Below are 14040 nucleotides of genomic sequence, written 5' to 3'. Positions count from 1 at the left end.
CCACTCTGCAATTGTTCACGGAAAGAATGAAAACTTAAATACATTAATACGACTTTGGTAGGCCCTTATTTTCGAGGAATTGTCGCGTCTTTTAGACTGATAATAAGGTGGTTTTAAATATATGTTCTTATCGATTCCTGTGTTACCGTTGTTAATGTTGTGTAAAAGCTTTAACCTGATCATTTTTCTGCGTGTAGACAGCAACTGCCGCCCTAGATTTTCTCTGATTTGCGAACATCTAATTTTGTAGTCGTAGATGCCCGTGACGAATCTTGCAGCCCTTTTCTGAACACGCTGTAACTTATCTTCAAGAACTTTTGTGAAGGGGTCCCATGCTGCGCAAGCATATTCTAACACCGGCCTAATATTTGTAAGATACAAAGCTTCCTTCAATGGTTTTGGTCCATACTTGAAGTTTTTCTGGAAAAGGTGCAAAAGGCGGCATGCTTTAGCACTTGTTGTGTCAATGTGGGATGTCCAGTCTAATGCCGCTGTTAAAGTGACGCCAAGGTATTTGACTTCGTCAACGCATTGCACTAAAACATTATTTAGAGAGTATGAACTGGGCACCTACTTCTTTTTGTTCATAAATTTAACATGATAACACTTTGTTACGTTCAAATGCATTTTCCATTTAGCACACCAGGAACAAATTTTTTCGAGATCAAACTGCAACACACTCATATGTTTGGCACATGACGCAGGATGGTACACAACGCAATCATCTGCATACAATCTGATATTTGAAACACAGCCTTCACTTAAATCATTGATAAATATGAGGAACAGCAATGGCCCAAGGACCGACCCTTGAGGCACACCTGATAAAACATTAACCGTTCTCGACGTCGCACCGTTCAGAACCACTTTTTGCTGCCGTTTATACAGGTAATCTTTAATCCAACCGTAATGTGAATCGGGAAGGCCAAGAATTGATAGTTTCTGCAAAAGTAAGTAATGCGGGACTACATCAAACACCTTTCGAAAATCACTAAAAATAGCATCTCTCTCTGTACTATTGTTAAAGCCGAGTGCAACGTCATGTATGAATTCAGTAAGTTGAGTGGTACAGGATAATCCCATGCGAAATCCATGCTGGGTTGGGATAAAAAAATTATGGTCAGGATGATGCTTAATAAGACCAGAGTAAATAACATGTTCTAGTGTTTTACAACAAACAGATGTCAAAGACAGCAGTCTGTAATTGTTTGCCAAATCATGACGGCCACTTTTAAATATAGGAGTTACATTGGCCATTTTCCAGTCACTAGGTAATTTTTGAGAATTTATTGACTTGGTAAATAATTCAACCAAGATAGGAGCAATACTGTGAGAACAGCACTTCAAGACATGATTTGATATGCCATCCAGACCATGAGCAGACTGAGTATTAATGTGGTACAACAGAGCCTTAATTTCAGCCTCATTTAAAGCGATGTCATGCATTTTAGGTAATTGTTCGTGTAATTCAGGTATCGGAGTATGACGACATGCTGTGAAGACGGAGTGAAAATATTCGCTAAAGCAATCAGCTTTTTTTGTGTCATCAGTTAACATATCGCTTTCATGCCGGAGAGCCAGAATGCCAACATTGTCTTTTCTGTTACTTTTGACATGTCACCATAGCTCCTTAGGATTAGATCTTCTTTTATCAGCTAGCAACGACAGGTATGTTCGTTTTGCTGCCTTTAATTCTTGTTTCAAGTTTTTAGTTAGAGTTCTAAGCTTGTCATATAAGTTCTGACTTGGTGCTATCTTGAATGCCTTGTATACTCCGGCCTTCTTTCTTATTGACAGACGCATTTCTTTGTTAATCCAAGGTTTATCCATTCTACGTCTAGTTGATATCACTCTCGAGGGAATGTATTTAGTGACCAAAGACAGGATTTTGTCTCTGAACAGAGCCCATAATCTTTCTATGTTGTACTGACTACTGTATTCCAGCAATACTGGCAGGACTAAGTGTAACTCTTCGTCTATGGCATTATAATTCCCCTGTTCATACACAAAAATCTTTCTCGGGCAATTCTTGCACACTATTGTCGCATTTACGACCTCATGATCACTTATTCCTGGTGCTGCTGTTACTGCTTCAACTAAATCATCATTGTTGCTAAACAACAACTCCAACGTACTGTCCTTAGCTGAACCGTAACGAGTTGGGAAATTTACAAACTGAGCAAGTTCATTGTTATATGTTGAGAATGAAGGGAAAATCAGAAAATTGTTATATGTTAGTTCAATGAAGGCCAAGTGAAGTGCCGAGGCGCTCGTCGCTACAGGATAGCAGTCACGCCATACAACTTCAGGCATGTTAAAATCGCCCCCAAGTAGAATAGTTTCCGTTGATAAGACCGACAGTGATCGTGCAAGGCTGTGAAATGGTTCTATGCTTGTTGAAGATGGGGGCCTGTAAAACGATCCCACCACAAGGCTGTTACCACCAGAAACCAATATTCTGCACCAAATACATTCTGAAGAAACATCACAGTATAACGGTACACTTCTGATTCTGTCATGTACAAGAATGAACACACCTCTGGTGATTACGGTCTTTTCGATAAGCTATGTATTCAGATGGAAACGCTTCACAATCCGATATGCCAGGGTCGAGCCACGATTCTGGTCGGATGACAATATCTGGTTGTGAAATGCGCAGAAGGCTATAGAGAATATGTCTGTTCAATGTGGTGTTTGGCTTCTGAGCAGGAGGTGGGCATGATGCTTCCACTGAAAAATTTCAGGTCAGCAGCCTCTCCTTCTCCCTCTGTTTTCTCAGGGAAAATTTCTTTCCCGCCAAAAACAGACCACTGCATGAAAAAAGACCATACCTACATGTTGGCGTCCAATGTGTCTGGTTCTAGAAAAAATTGCGGCAGAATTCACTTCTCAGTGATTGTTGACGGTAATGGAGTATTACCATTGAATCATTATATAGCAACACAATGTATTACCACTGTCGTAACAAGTTGTGTATGAGGCATGTACAGAAGAGGGACTCCTCTTTCAAGCTTCCCTAAGGACATTCGGTGGCATCTAGCACCGCCACCGCCGTGAAGGCTGCACGTGGTTTTCAAAATGCATGGTGCACTGATGCATATGAATACTGAGAAACCTGTCATGCAGCAACTGGGCTTCTTTCTCACTTTTCTTTCTGGACACACTGTGCCATCTGTTGGCACTGCCTAGAAGGTCACACGTAGCCTCGAGACGAGAAATGTGTTGCGCCGGTGCCTGCAAACACTGAGAATTTGTTTCCTTGCTTGCCCCATATTCACTGTTGCCTACTCAGCACACCAAGTTGGCGAGAGGTTCATTGAAAGACGGCACATATCCAGTGCATTCATGGTGCGGCTCGCTAAAGCCTTGCGTGAAAGGTGTTCTTTGAAATGTGGCACATACTCGATGCATTTGTGGTACAGCCTGCTAATACGCCGGTTGCTGTCCTTGTTAAACCCTTGCGATGTGGGTTCGATTCCACTCAGCTATGGCTGTAAGATTTGGAGGACGATCTCGCCGGTGCCACCATTTGTAATGGTTGAAGGTCGTAAAGAGGAACTTGGGAGGAACTAGGCGTACAAGGTTTATTTACAGGATTTACATTTTAAACAAGAGATACATTCGACAGTCTAGTGTGGCTCCCAAATTGAGCACGCAAGACGAAGCATACAACATACGAGCACGAAGCTCCAAACACATTGCTTCTCGAGCACAAGCACACAGCTCACGAGCACACTGACGAGAACGAGGACACTCTAGCAGCCGACAACAGCTGCTTATTTGGTCCCTAGTTCCCTAGGTGAAAGAACCGTTCGACCAGTCATGGAAGTTGACCCGCCGGTTGTCCGTTATCTTGAGTCTTGAAAGGTGCGTCGGTTCCCCGAGCTGACCCCCACAGCGCAGCTGTTGGTTGCATATTGTCTTGTGCCTCTAAATTCTAGAGCTGCCTTTCTCCTGTAATCGCCACGAGTGTCAGCAGACTGTGACGAATCCTGGGGCCCCCGTACCGCAAAGCCCCCTGTTGTTAGGGAAAGCTCTTCTTGCTGCAGGGAGACCATCACGACCCGGCAAATCAACCAACAATACGTTGGGTGCCAAACGTGGCCCGCCCTGCTGTCGTCACCGATTCTCCGAACGAGACGCATGATGGATTAGCACTGTCGTCCTCCTCTACGTTTACCTCGACCTCTTCATACAACCACAACAGGTCAGCTCCTGTCAAACACAATAGGACCATTGTCGCTACTTTAAGCTTTGGCTCTGCTGTCACACAATACTTGCTGCGATACCCATGCAAATCAGAATACAAGTAAAAGATCCCAGCGAATCAAATCTACACACACAGAGAAATTGACGCCTGATAAATCTTACAGCCAAAACCAAACGCTTACTCACTGAAGCAGCACCATATCACCAGTCCTTCTCCGCCGTACCCAGTCAGTTGCAAGAGGTGGTCAATCCCAAGTCGCCTCCAACTTGATCAGGATGCCGGTCGGTCACCATGTGCCAAAGTCCGTGAGCTGCGGTTGCTGTCCACGAGTCGTAGGCCGATCTACGAGCTGTAGGCCGATCCCACCGCTGCCACCTCATGTAAGTAAGATCTTGATGAGGGCTAGTTGGTTCATACTTAGAACTGAGGAGAAACAGCGCGAAAAAGACTAGGACGCTTGTCAGCGCTTGTCTGTGGTATTTGTTTCCTTGTGTCCTCGTCTTTTTTGCGCTGTTTCACCTCAGATGTAAGATTTGGAGAATGATCCCACTGCTGCCACCAGTTAGGATTGGGGGCTCGATCCCATCGCTCATAATCAGTTGTCAAGATTGGAGTCGGGAATGAATTAGAAGGTAGCTGGCCCGTGCCGTCGTCCAACTTACCCACGCTGAAGACGTTGAAGGGAAGGACTGCTTCTCATCAAGAACGAGGAATATGGGTTTATTTACAGTATCTACATCAGGACGTTGCAGTTCATCAGTCTAGCATGACTGCGAGAGAAAGTACATCAGTCTAACATGACTGCGAGAGAAAGTGCACTGAGCGGCCGCACAACAGCGGTTTATAAACACTCGCTCCTCCCTCGATCACAAGGTGAGGGAAACGTTCGACCAGTCATCGTAAACAAGTCGCCTCTCTGCGTGAGGGATTACACACTCACACACACTTCTTAGCGCGAGGTTCACGGTCTTCAACCGACATCAAACAGGCTTCGTAGAACTCTGGGCTTACTTCAGGAAAGGCACCTTTTATTTCCCGAGCTGACCCCCGCAGCGCAGCCGGTTGCCCATTGTCTTGCGTCTTGAACGGCGCGTGGGAAGGGGCCTCGAACTACGTTCCCTCGGGAACTCCCCCGCTCGCGGCAGACCAGGTAGGCGGTGTCGTGTTCCGGCACAAAGCCTGCTTCGTCGAACTCATCTTGGCTCCAGCGATGGAGGGTCGAGGATGCGCGCATTGTTCTCCACACAGAATCGACTTAGTGACGCTGTGGCTAGAGGTTTGCGGTGGTGTTCCAGGAAACTCAACGCCGCTGTCGCAACTAGCTGGCAAAACTTGCACCTCAGCTGGGCCGTTCTTAACATGGCTGACTTGGTGGTGTGCCATGCTGCTAAAATTTGTCGTGCAATGAGTAGCAGCAGCGAAACGTCACAATGTCCTGCTTCCATGTGACCACCTTCTATGTCATAATCATGTCACAAAACACACACCTGCCTGGAAATTAAACCAAGGCTAGTTTGTAGAAAAGCTCCTATAGTAAGTTATTTAGGGCACTCTGAAACTTCAAAGTATATTTCTTTTAGAGTTTCAAAGTATAGACCCTTCATTTAATGCAAGAAATAAAAAGTCAAGAATGTTGTATCGGTATGTTTTTAAGTCAACGCATTGAATTTTTCTGTCAATTCCACGAGTCCCCTCAACATTGAATTAATGAAAGTCAGCCATAGCTTATGATACTTCTTACTTTGGGTAATTGTTTTCTGTGGCAGCTGCATGAATTCAGTAGTGTATAATGCAGGGAAAGAAATACAGTGGAGGTGTATCACCATATGGTTTGCCTCCATTAGGGAACATTGCAGCAATCTATAACTGTTCTCCACATGTAAGGGCACATTTAAACACACAGATATGCAGTCTTTTTTATCCGTCATGCATTCCCTAACTCATGGTGTGTTGCCCTGCAGGTGGCTGCGCCTAGGGTTGCGGGCCAAGTGGGACCCAGTTGTGCCACATGTCTGCCAATTTCTGCAAACATATGGACGAATGAAGTTTGTCTGTCCACTCTTCAGGTACTTGCATCTACTGTGCAGTCCACTTATAATGATACTACATACAGGGTGTCTACCAACCGGGAAAACCGGGAAAACCGGGAATTCTCAGGGATTTTGAGTAGTCTGGAAAAACTCAGGGAAAACTCAGGGAATTTGTGCTTCTATCAGGGAAAATTAGCTGTAATTTTTTAGAGGGTCAAAAGTCGCGGCAATGCTGGCTAGAGAAACAGACAGGACTCGTTACGAATCGTCGTCGGTTGGAGGAGTTGCCAGTGTACAGTCAACGACCGACTTTCCGGATTCCCGATAACTCGGACGGCTTCGCGGCACCACCACGTACCCCAAAGAGTAATGTGTCATTACGTCTGAAATTTCAGACGCAAGAACTCTACGCCGTCCGATTTTCTAAACGTTTTGCGTGATCGCAGGTCCGAGACGGCATTAATGAAAACCACCACCGTTGCTATTTTGATTACCTCGCCGCCCGGTGCTCTCGCACGCGGATCCGCTGGCAGCCGTAGCCACCACTGCGGCAACGCTAGGCCTAGCTGCTTCGACGTTCGCTGTTAAGCTTCTTGTCGTTCGGTGCCGTGTTTCTTCATTTCTTCGCTGACAGCAATAATTTTGTCTTCGAAGCTCGGAAAGCACAGCGCATTGCATAATGCTCTTTCCCGAAAGTCTGCTTCGCCTCATTACAGTCATGTAACGCGGTGAAGCGTAACAAGCGTAGGAAGGGGCAATTGTCGCGGGACACTGTATGTATTCCTTAATTTTACACGTGTGCACTCGACCTCACCTGTCACAGTAGGAGCACCGATATGCCTAATAAGTGCACTGACAGGCATTCAGAGCTTTTTCAGACGTACATGTGTCGATTTTAGCCCTTAAGGGCAGTAAAAGACATGCATTTATTTTTTCGGACTGCCTGATTTTTCGGAAGTTTTCGCGGCCCCTAGGGGGTCCGAAAAATTGGACGTTGACTGTAAATTGACCAAGAGTATTCTTCAAATGGTCCGTGGGGCGAACGCGCGGCGAAAGGAGGACGAGAACAGAAAGGATCGACGCACTGAGGAATGAACGGAGAATTAAGTATGCGACCGCTTCTTTGAAGGAGCCTGCGCTCAAAAAACAAATTGTTGGCTGATGCTGAGATGCAGGTGTCCCTCATCCAAACCAAAATAAACTCTTTAAAGCAGTGAAACACAACACTGAGGCGTCTTGCGCGAGCTGAGAGTATGTCAGGACAGTTGCTTCACACTGAGCATGCTATCAGTTGATAGAAATAGCTCATATTCGAAAATATTTGCTTCTGTATGTATCTCCTTTTTATTTATACTAGAGAATGTCCAACTCGATTTGAAAAATTTTTCGACGACATTTTATTTGCTGTGCATTTTAATAACCCCTCCCTTATGTTCTTTTTTTGAATAACATAAACACTACTCCTTAGTATTCAAATTGGATTAAGTCGGTTTTCTTCAAAAATTTTTTCATATGCTTACTAGAGAGTGACAGCATAGGGCGATAGGGTTTCAGCGAGACTTGACATAAAACATAGTTCTACATCACTCAGGGAATTTTGCAAAAGCACTCGGGGAAAACCTGGAAAACTCGGGGAATTTGGAAATGTCAACTTGGTAGACACCCTGTACATATAACGATATATTGGTTATAATGATGAATGGACTTCAGAGTATCAATTTATGTATTAGGGCTATGAGAAAAGGCCCATATATAACGATATGCTAATCACCGCATATCGGATATAACGATTGAAATTCTGCCTTTTGGGCGGTGTTTTCCATGCAAAATGATAGTGGAATTTGCTTTACAAAGTTCCCCTTAACCGAGACGGGTGAAAAGTTTGCCAACGCAAGTTCAAATCTGCCTCCATTACTGCGCAGAGTGTCCCGCCAGGGCGCCTATTCAGAGCATCTCAAGTTGATGCAGCATGCCACAAAATGGCACCAGCTGTTTTTGCATCCAGGTTGCCAGCAAGCGTCCAGAGAGAAAAAAAATTATGCAGATCCCACGTACTATGGGGATCTGTAAGCGAAGCTTCGCCTGCTATTTGCGTTCATTGACGTTATTCGGCGGTGATGTATTGACGCACATGACAGTCGTGAGGGGATGTGAAATGTTACCTTGCCTGCTCCGCCTGTATTTGGTGTTCTTGCTCCGCTCAATGCTTTATGCGAGCATTCGTCCCGTCGGCACTAAATGCACACTTGGGCGTCATTCTCGGTTGTAGCGTTGTAGCTCACAAAACTGCAACCTCTCTCTCTCTGTATTCCCTCACTAACATTCTGCCCTCCTCCTCCCTCTCCTGTCATTGCGGTTGAGCACAGAGACAAGCGCGGCAGCTCCTGCACAGCATTTGTGATGAATCACGCCTACCCAATGGCACAGAACTCCTCGGCACATGGTCAGCTGCCGAGCGCGGCCCGCATTTGGGAATTGACACTGGCCCCACGTTGGCCGAGGTTATGTCTAGCGACATTGGGCCGACCTGAATGGCCAACCTGGCCAACTGTTAGCCACAGTAAGACCATGCTTGGCCCGGTGGTAATTACCAAAATTTGGCAGGCTGCTCGTTTAATATGTATTGGTTTTTTATACTAGGTGTTCTTTAGCTGCACCAAAATTTTAAAAATTGCCTGTGGCAGATAGCACAATTCTAACCCTTGAGCTAAATTACAGGAACACGATCGTTCGAACACGTCATCATTCCCGGGACCGTACACACGAATGACCAGGCGTTGGTGTCCAGCATGGGGCGAACATATTCGCTCGTTATCCGGTTGCGGTGAGTCGGACTCCAGCAATTTGTCGCGCACCCATCAACGTGCTTTGTGGATAACAACTCAGCTAGCATGCATTGATTGATGAAAGGTGCATTAAATTCCCTTGTAATTATTTGCACTACTGTGTTGTCGCTCCTTTGTCCCAGAGCACGGGTGAGAGCCCCACAAGATGCGACACGGCGTGAATCTTCACAAGAGCTTCCCTGGTCGTCTTTCCTTTTTGCCAGACTTCTGTCATGTACTAACATGATAGCATGAAGGGCCCTGTGTCACAGAAAATTCGGTGTCGACACCACAGGCATCGCTTGGCGAATAATCATTCTGAACCACAACCGCACAAGCCCCCACATGGTGTATACCTTGTCTTACATTCTTTACAAAGTTATTCCTCGTAATTTTGAGAATGACTGGTCATAAACAAATGTCATGAAACAAAACACCGACAGCACATGCCTTTTATCTTTTTGTGACATGGCCACATCTCAACCACATCCCGACGTGGCCGGCCTTAGTGGCTCGCATCTCAACTACATCCCGACGTGGCCAACGTTAGCGTCATGCCGGACAGCAGCAGCAGCAGTCGGAAAACCGAAGGAAGAGGCAAAGAAACCTTCGCTTTAAAAAAAAAATAGCAAGAAGCGAATCGTGCCTGCGCTCTCTTTCTACAACCTCCCTATCTTCCTCAGGGAGCGCCGAAATTTGCCGCGGAAGCAGCGGTCGGTGCGCTGACAAAGTGCAAAGCTATGTCGCTTGGGACAAAGCTGCCAATATTGCAAGACTCGCGCAGTTGATGATATCGACGATTCTGAAAACTGCAAGCGCTACGATCATGAAGGCTAGAACCAGTGACTGTGCCGATGAATGGAAACAGTGGGCTTTGTGCACTAGGGGAAACCCCCATGTGTGAAAACACAGTGGCAGCCACTGACATTGCCAAAATTTGGGAGCACATTGCTCCTGGTGATAAAATAGGTGGTGCTCCGATGGAGAAGTTTCTGAGTGCAGGTAGCGCTGCATCGTTCTGCAAAGAATTTCTGACGCGACGATCATTGTCACGACAGACGGCGGCGTTGTGCGATGGAGGTGATGAGGTTGACAGCGGCCCGTCTTTGAAACCGACCCCAGTGTTCACGCAGAGTGCACTGTCGTCGATAGAGTCGCTCACTGATTTCATGCATGCTAAATTAAGCTGCCAGTGTTCACGCAGTCGGTGGACGCGATGCACACCGCAGTTGTTGGACCTGAAACTTCCGCAAAAGCAAGTGCAGATTTCTGACTATTTCAGCATGCCTAACACTTGACACGCTGTTTAGAGGTATAAATAAACATCTTGCTTTTCGCAGCCTTTCTACAATGTCAATTCTTTATCGTAAGTGGCACATTTGGTTTCGGAGCTACAAAGGTATGTTCGGCAGCGTTTCTTATTATTCTTTTTTACGGCAGTCCAGATATAGCAATGATCGGTTATAACGATCAGATTTTTTGTTCTTCTTGATATCATTATAAGTGGGCTGCACTGTATTTCCCGGTTGTATACTGATAAAAAGAATGTTTGTGCACAAGTCGAGAGGTGCCTCTTACAAAAATTTAGCCATTAATATTTTTGACGACTAATACCACAGGCCTAACAATGGTGCCACACTTTGTATCCTTGACCTCAGAACAAAAGTAATAGGCATGCACAGAAATATGTTGTAATCTCAGAACATTCGCCAAAGGTCTAGTATGTTCCTCAATTCAAGGACACAATTACATTGCTTTGTACACCTTTGCGTTCAGATGCTGCACTTATTTTGACTTGGTTTTGGTGTTTTGCAGAGACCTGCATTCTTGGGAGGAGAAGCGGCAGCTGACCAAAAAGCTTTTCACTGAGCTGAAACCACAAATGATGCATGTTGTCACGCTCAGGCTAAGCAAAGACCTTGGCTTGTCATGAAGCTGTCCATAATTTGTTCTGTGGAGGTGTGCCTTCTACTCCGTGTTTGGATTATAAAATGCAAGTCCCAGCAAACGTGAAGAAAGGGTTAACCGAGGGGCCCGATTTTTATTAATCATAACTTAAGCCAACAAACAGTGACACTAAGGACAATGCAGGGGAAATTACTTACTAATTGAATTGAAGAAATCATAAATTTATGGAAATGGAAGTGGATGAAAAAACAACTTGCCGCAGGTGGGAAACGTTCCCACATCTTCGCATTATGCGTGCGATGCTGTACCAATTGAGCTACTACGGCACCATTTTCCCATTCCCATCCACTTTCTTGTGTATTAGTAAGTGCAAGTAATTTCCCCCATGTTGTCCTTGGTGTCATTCTTTGTTGGCTTTTTATGATATAATTAATAAAAATCGGGCCCCTCGGGCCCGCTTTCTTCTCATTTATTATATAACAAGGGTCTCGAATCCGGCAGCATTGATGCCTTCAGGTAGCATGTGTTGGTTTGTTGACCAGTTGTGTTCACTCAAAAAGATCACATAATTGTGGCGGCTGCAGCAGAAAGGATGTTCTACATCTGCCTCCAAGTTTGGGAGTGGTGGCGCTGGCCAACACTTCCAGGGTTAGTTCTAGTAGTAAAACATAAATACCCAAGAAAGTGGAGGGACAAACGCTGTCTCAGTAGCTCAATTCGTAGAGCATCGCATGTGTAATGCGAAGACATGGGATCTTCCCACTATACAACGCCATACTAAAACGCCACAGATTGAACAGGCGACAATACCCACCTCCACACAAGACCCTCTCACGTGAAGACACCGTAACACAGCAACAATTACAAACCAATACATACCCCCATTTAAGCTGACTACATGCAATACACCCTACACTATACTCATACAAATGTCCCCTTTGTAACCACAATGCCTCCCTCTATCACACCAAATGGGCTTGCCCCAACGTGAAGGCAGCCCCGCCAACGCCCAACCCCACATCCGAGCAGTGGGACACCGTGCTGACTAGTTCGGACCCTCGTAACCAGCAGCAACTGGTGCGGGGCGGGCCTGGAAAACAGCAAAAGCCGCAGGAGCCCTGGACTAAGGGTGCCTCCTGCACAAGCAGAAAGACACCTGCTTGTCCTTTCTTTGTTTTTACTTATCCTTTCTTTGTTTTTAATAAATGTTTTTCCTTCTCCTTCCCCACATGTGGCAAGTTGTTATTTCATCCACTTTCATTTCCATTTATTTATCCTTTCTCTAATTCAATAAATAAGTACAAGTAATTTCCCCTCTATTGTCTTTGGTGTCATTGTTGGCTTCTTATGATGAGTCCCAGCAAAGTTACATGTGTGTACCCAAATACTACCCACACTGAACAATTGCAGCGCCAGACCTCCTTATTATATGAGTCATTCTAAGTTGTGGCTTGGCATTATGAGCGTGGCAGGTGTCATCAGAAGATGTAGTGCGATTGATATGCACCAGTACAGTGGCCCAGGTAATGGGAGCACACTGTGTTCAAGTTTATTATTAATGCAGTTAGCATGTTTGGGGAACTTCATGCACTTTGAGGAAACTTTTCCGCCAACTTGGGTCTCTTGTGGCATAGCCATCACTTGCACTGCATCTGAGTTTGCACAGTCTCACGCCCAGCTCGTAGGCACTGCATGCAAAGTTCCCTAAAGGCACAAAGACATTGTTGTCACATCTGTTAGCTCAAGTGACTACAGAACCAACACATGTCTCGTGCTCCAGCTCGCCCCAGCACACACTGTGCTGTTCCCCTTGCCACTTGCCCTGTACTTGCACAGCCGTCCCTCCTGGCGGTTGCCAAGCCCCAAGCTCATCACGGATATTCTAACTGCTGTAGATATCCTACAAATTCTTTTGTGTGCCAAGTCAACACGACTCCAGACAAGCAAAAGCTGCCTTCTTGTGCCTACATGATGCATCCATGTTCTTGCATCTGGCTAGAGTTCCGTGCCCTCAGTCCCAATTCGAGCGCACCATACTGCCATTTCCCATGTACTCTGTGCCAAACTGGGGGACGTCCACTGGAGGCTGTTTAGGACCTTACCTTAATTGGCTGCCTTCCTATGTATAACCGACTCATAACTGATTCTGTTGACTCTATATGGGACATTGTACATAGCTTTCACTACCATCCATTCTGCTTTTATTTCTGTTTTCCAACATTGTCTCATTCCCTTTCATTTTTCTCTTTGTTGTTTTATTTTTCCGGAAAGAAAACTAAAGGCAGAGGATTATGTAGCAGCATAATAATCATTTGCACTTGGCCCTAGAAGATGACCAAGTCTAAGCGAGGCTCAGACTTGATCATCTTGGTCAAAGCACAAATTTAAAAAGCTGTTTTGCTACACCCTTCTCTGCCAAACTGGTTGAAATTCTGGCCTTTTCATACTATGGGCTGAGAGGACTGAATACAAAGGTGTCGAAAGTGAGAGAAATATCATGTAACTCTTGCTTTTCAGGCGACATATTAAAAAAAAAAATTAGGCATATATCTAAAAGCATCTATGTTGAGTGTGTTTGTAAATTCCTTTCTCCATGAGTATGCATATCCTTGCTGTTCTTTGCGTCGTAGCCGCAATTTTTTTCTTTTTTGCTATGCCTCCCTTTATATGAGATTTTTACATTGAGCAGAGTGAGTGAATTCGTCTAGAATTGCTAAGTCAGCACCGACGCACGTGATGCTCTCTAGATATGTTAACCTTGCTTCCACTTGTTCTGAATGAGACTGTGACCTCTTCTATGACCAACTTTTGCTTGGTTCAGCCCTTAAAAGGCCCTTGAAACGGTTCGGACATATTTTGAAGTACAGCTAAAGTTAATCATTGATACCACAATTTGTGTCAAGCGTCTCGTATTAAGAGAGCTACGGATGATTACATGTTACCCTCCTCCATAGACATGCATTTTCTCCTCTACTCATTCACTGAGTGATCGGGGTTTAGCTCTGCCTTCACTGGCTCTGCGTCATGATGGCATGTTGCGTTGTCTACTTCTGGTTACATGTGCAGG

The 14040-nt window shown here is 45.2% G+C and overlaps 1 protein-coding gene across 9 annotated transcripts in view; it reads left to right on the top strand.

Moving 5' to 3' along the window:
- LOC139060734 (leukotriene A-4 hydrolase) overlaps positions 1 to 12201 on the top strand; it is a 154425-nt gene extending 142224 nt beyond the window's left edge. For 6 of the 9 annotated variants that reach the window (XM_070539776.1, XM_070539780.1, XM_070539778.1 and 3 more), the window contains 2 exons: positions 6172 to 6276; positions 10881 to 12201. In XM_070539776.1, coding sequence (XP_070395877.1) covers positions 6172 to 6276; positions 10881 to 10998 — 223 coding nt within the window. In that variant the 3' untranslated portion in view covers positions 10999 to 12201. Of the gene's footprint in view, positions 1 to 6171; positions 6277 to 8958; positions 10833 to 10880 lie in introns of those variants that run through there. The other 3 variants (XR_011514990.1, XM_070539774.1, XM_070539777.1) reach the window with 3 other exon arrangements.
- The last annotated feature ends 1839 nt before the right edge of the window (positions 12202 to 14040 follow it).

The sequence above is a fragment of the Dermacentor albipictus genome, chromosome 6 (genome assembly GCF_038994185.2).
Source record: "Dermacentor albipictus isolate Rhodes 1998 colony chromosome 6, USDA_Dalb.pri_finalv2, whole genome shotgun sequence".
NCBI classification, from domain to species: Eukaryota; Metazoa; Arthropoda; class Arachnida; order Ixodida; family Ixodidae; genus Dermacentor; species Dermacentor albipictus.
The sequence above is the reverse complement of the archived record's forward strand: the minus strand, read 5'-3'. Positions and strand labels throughout refer to the sequence as shown.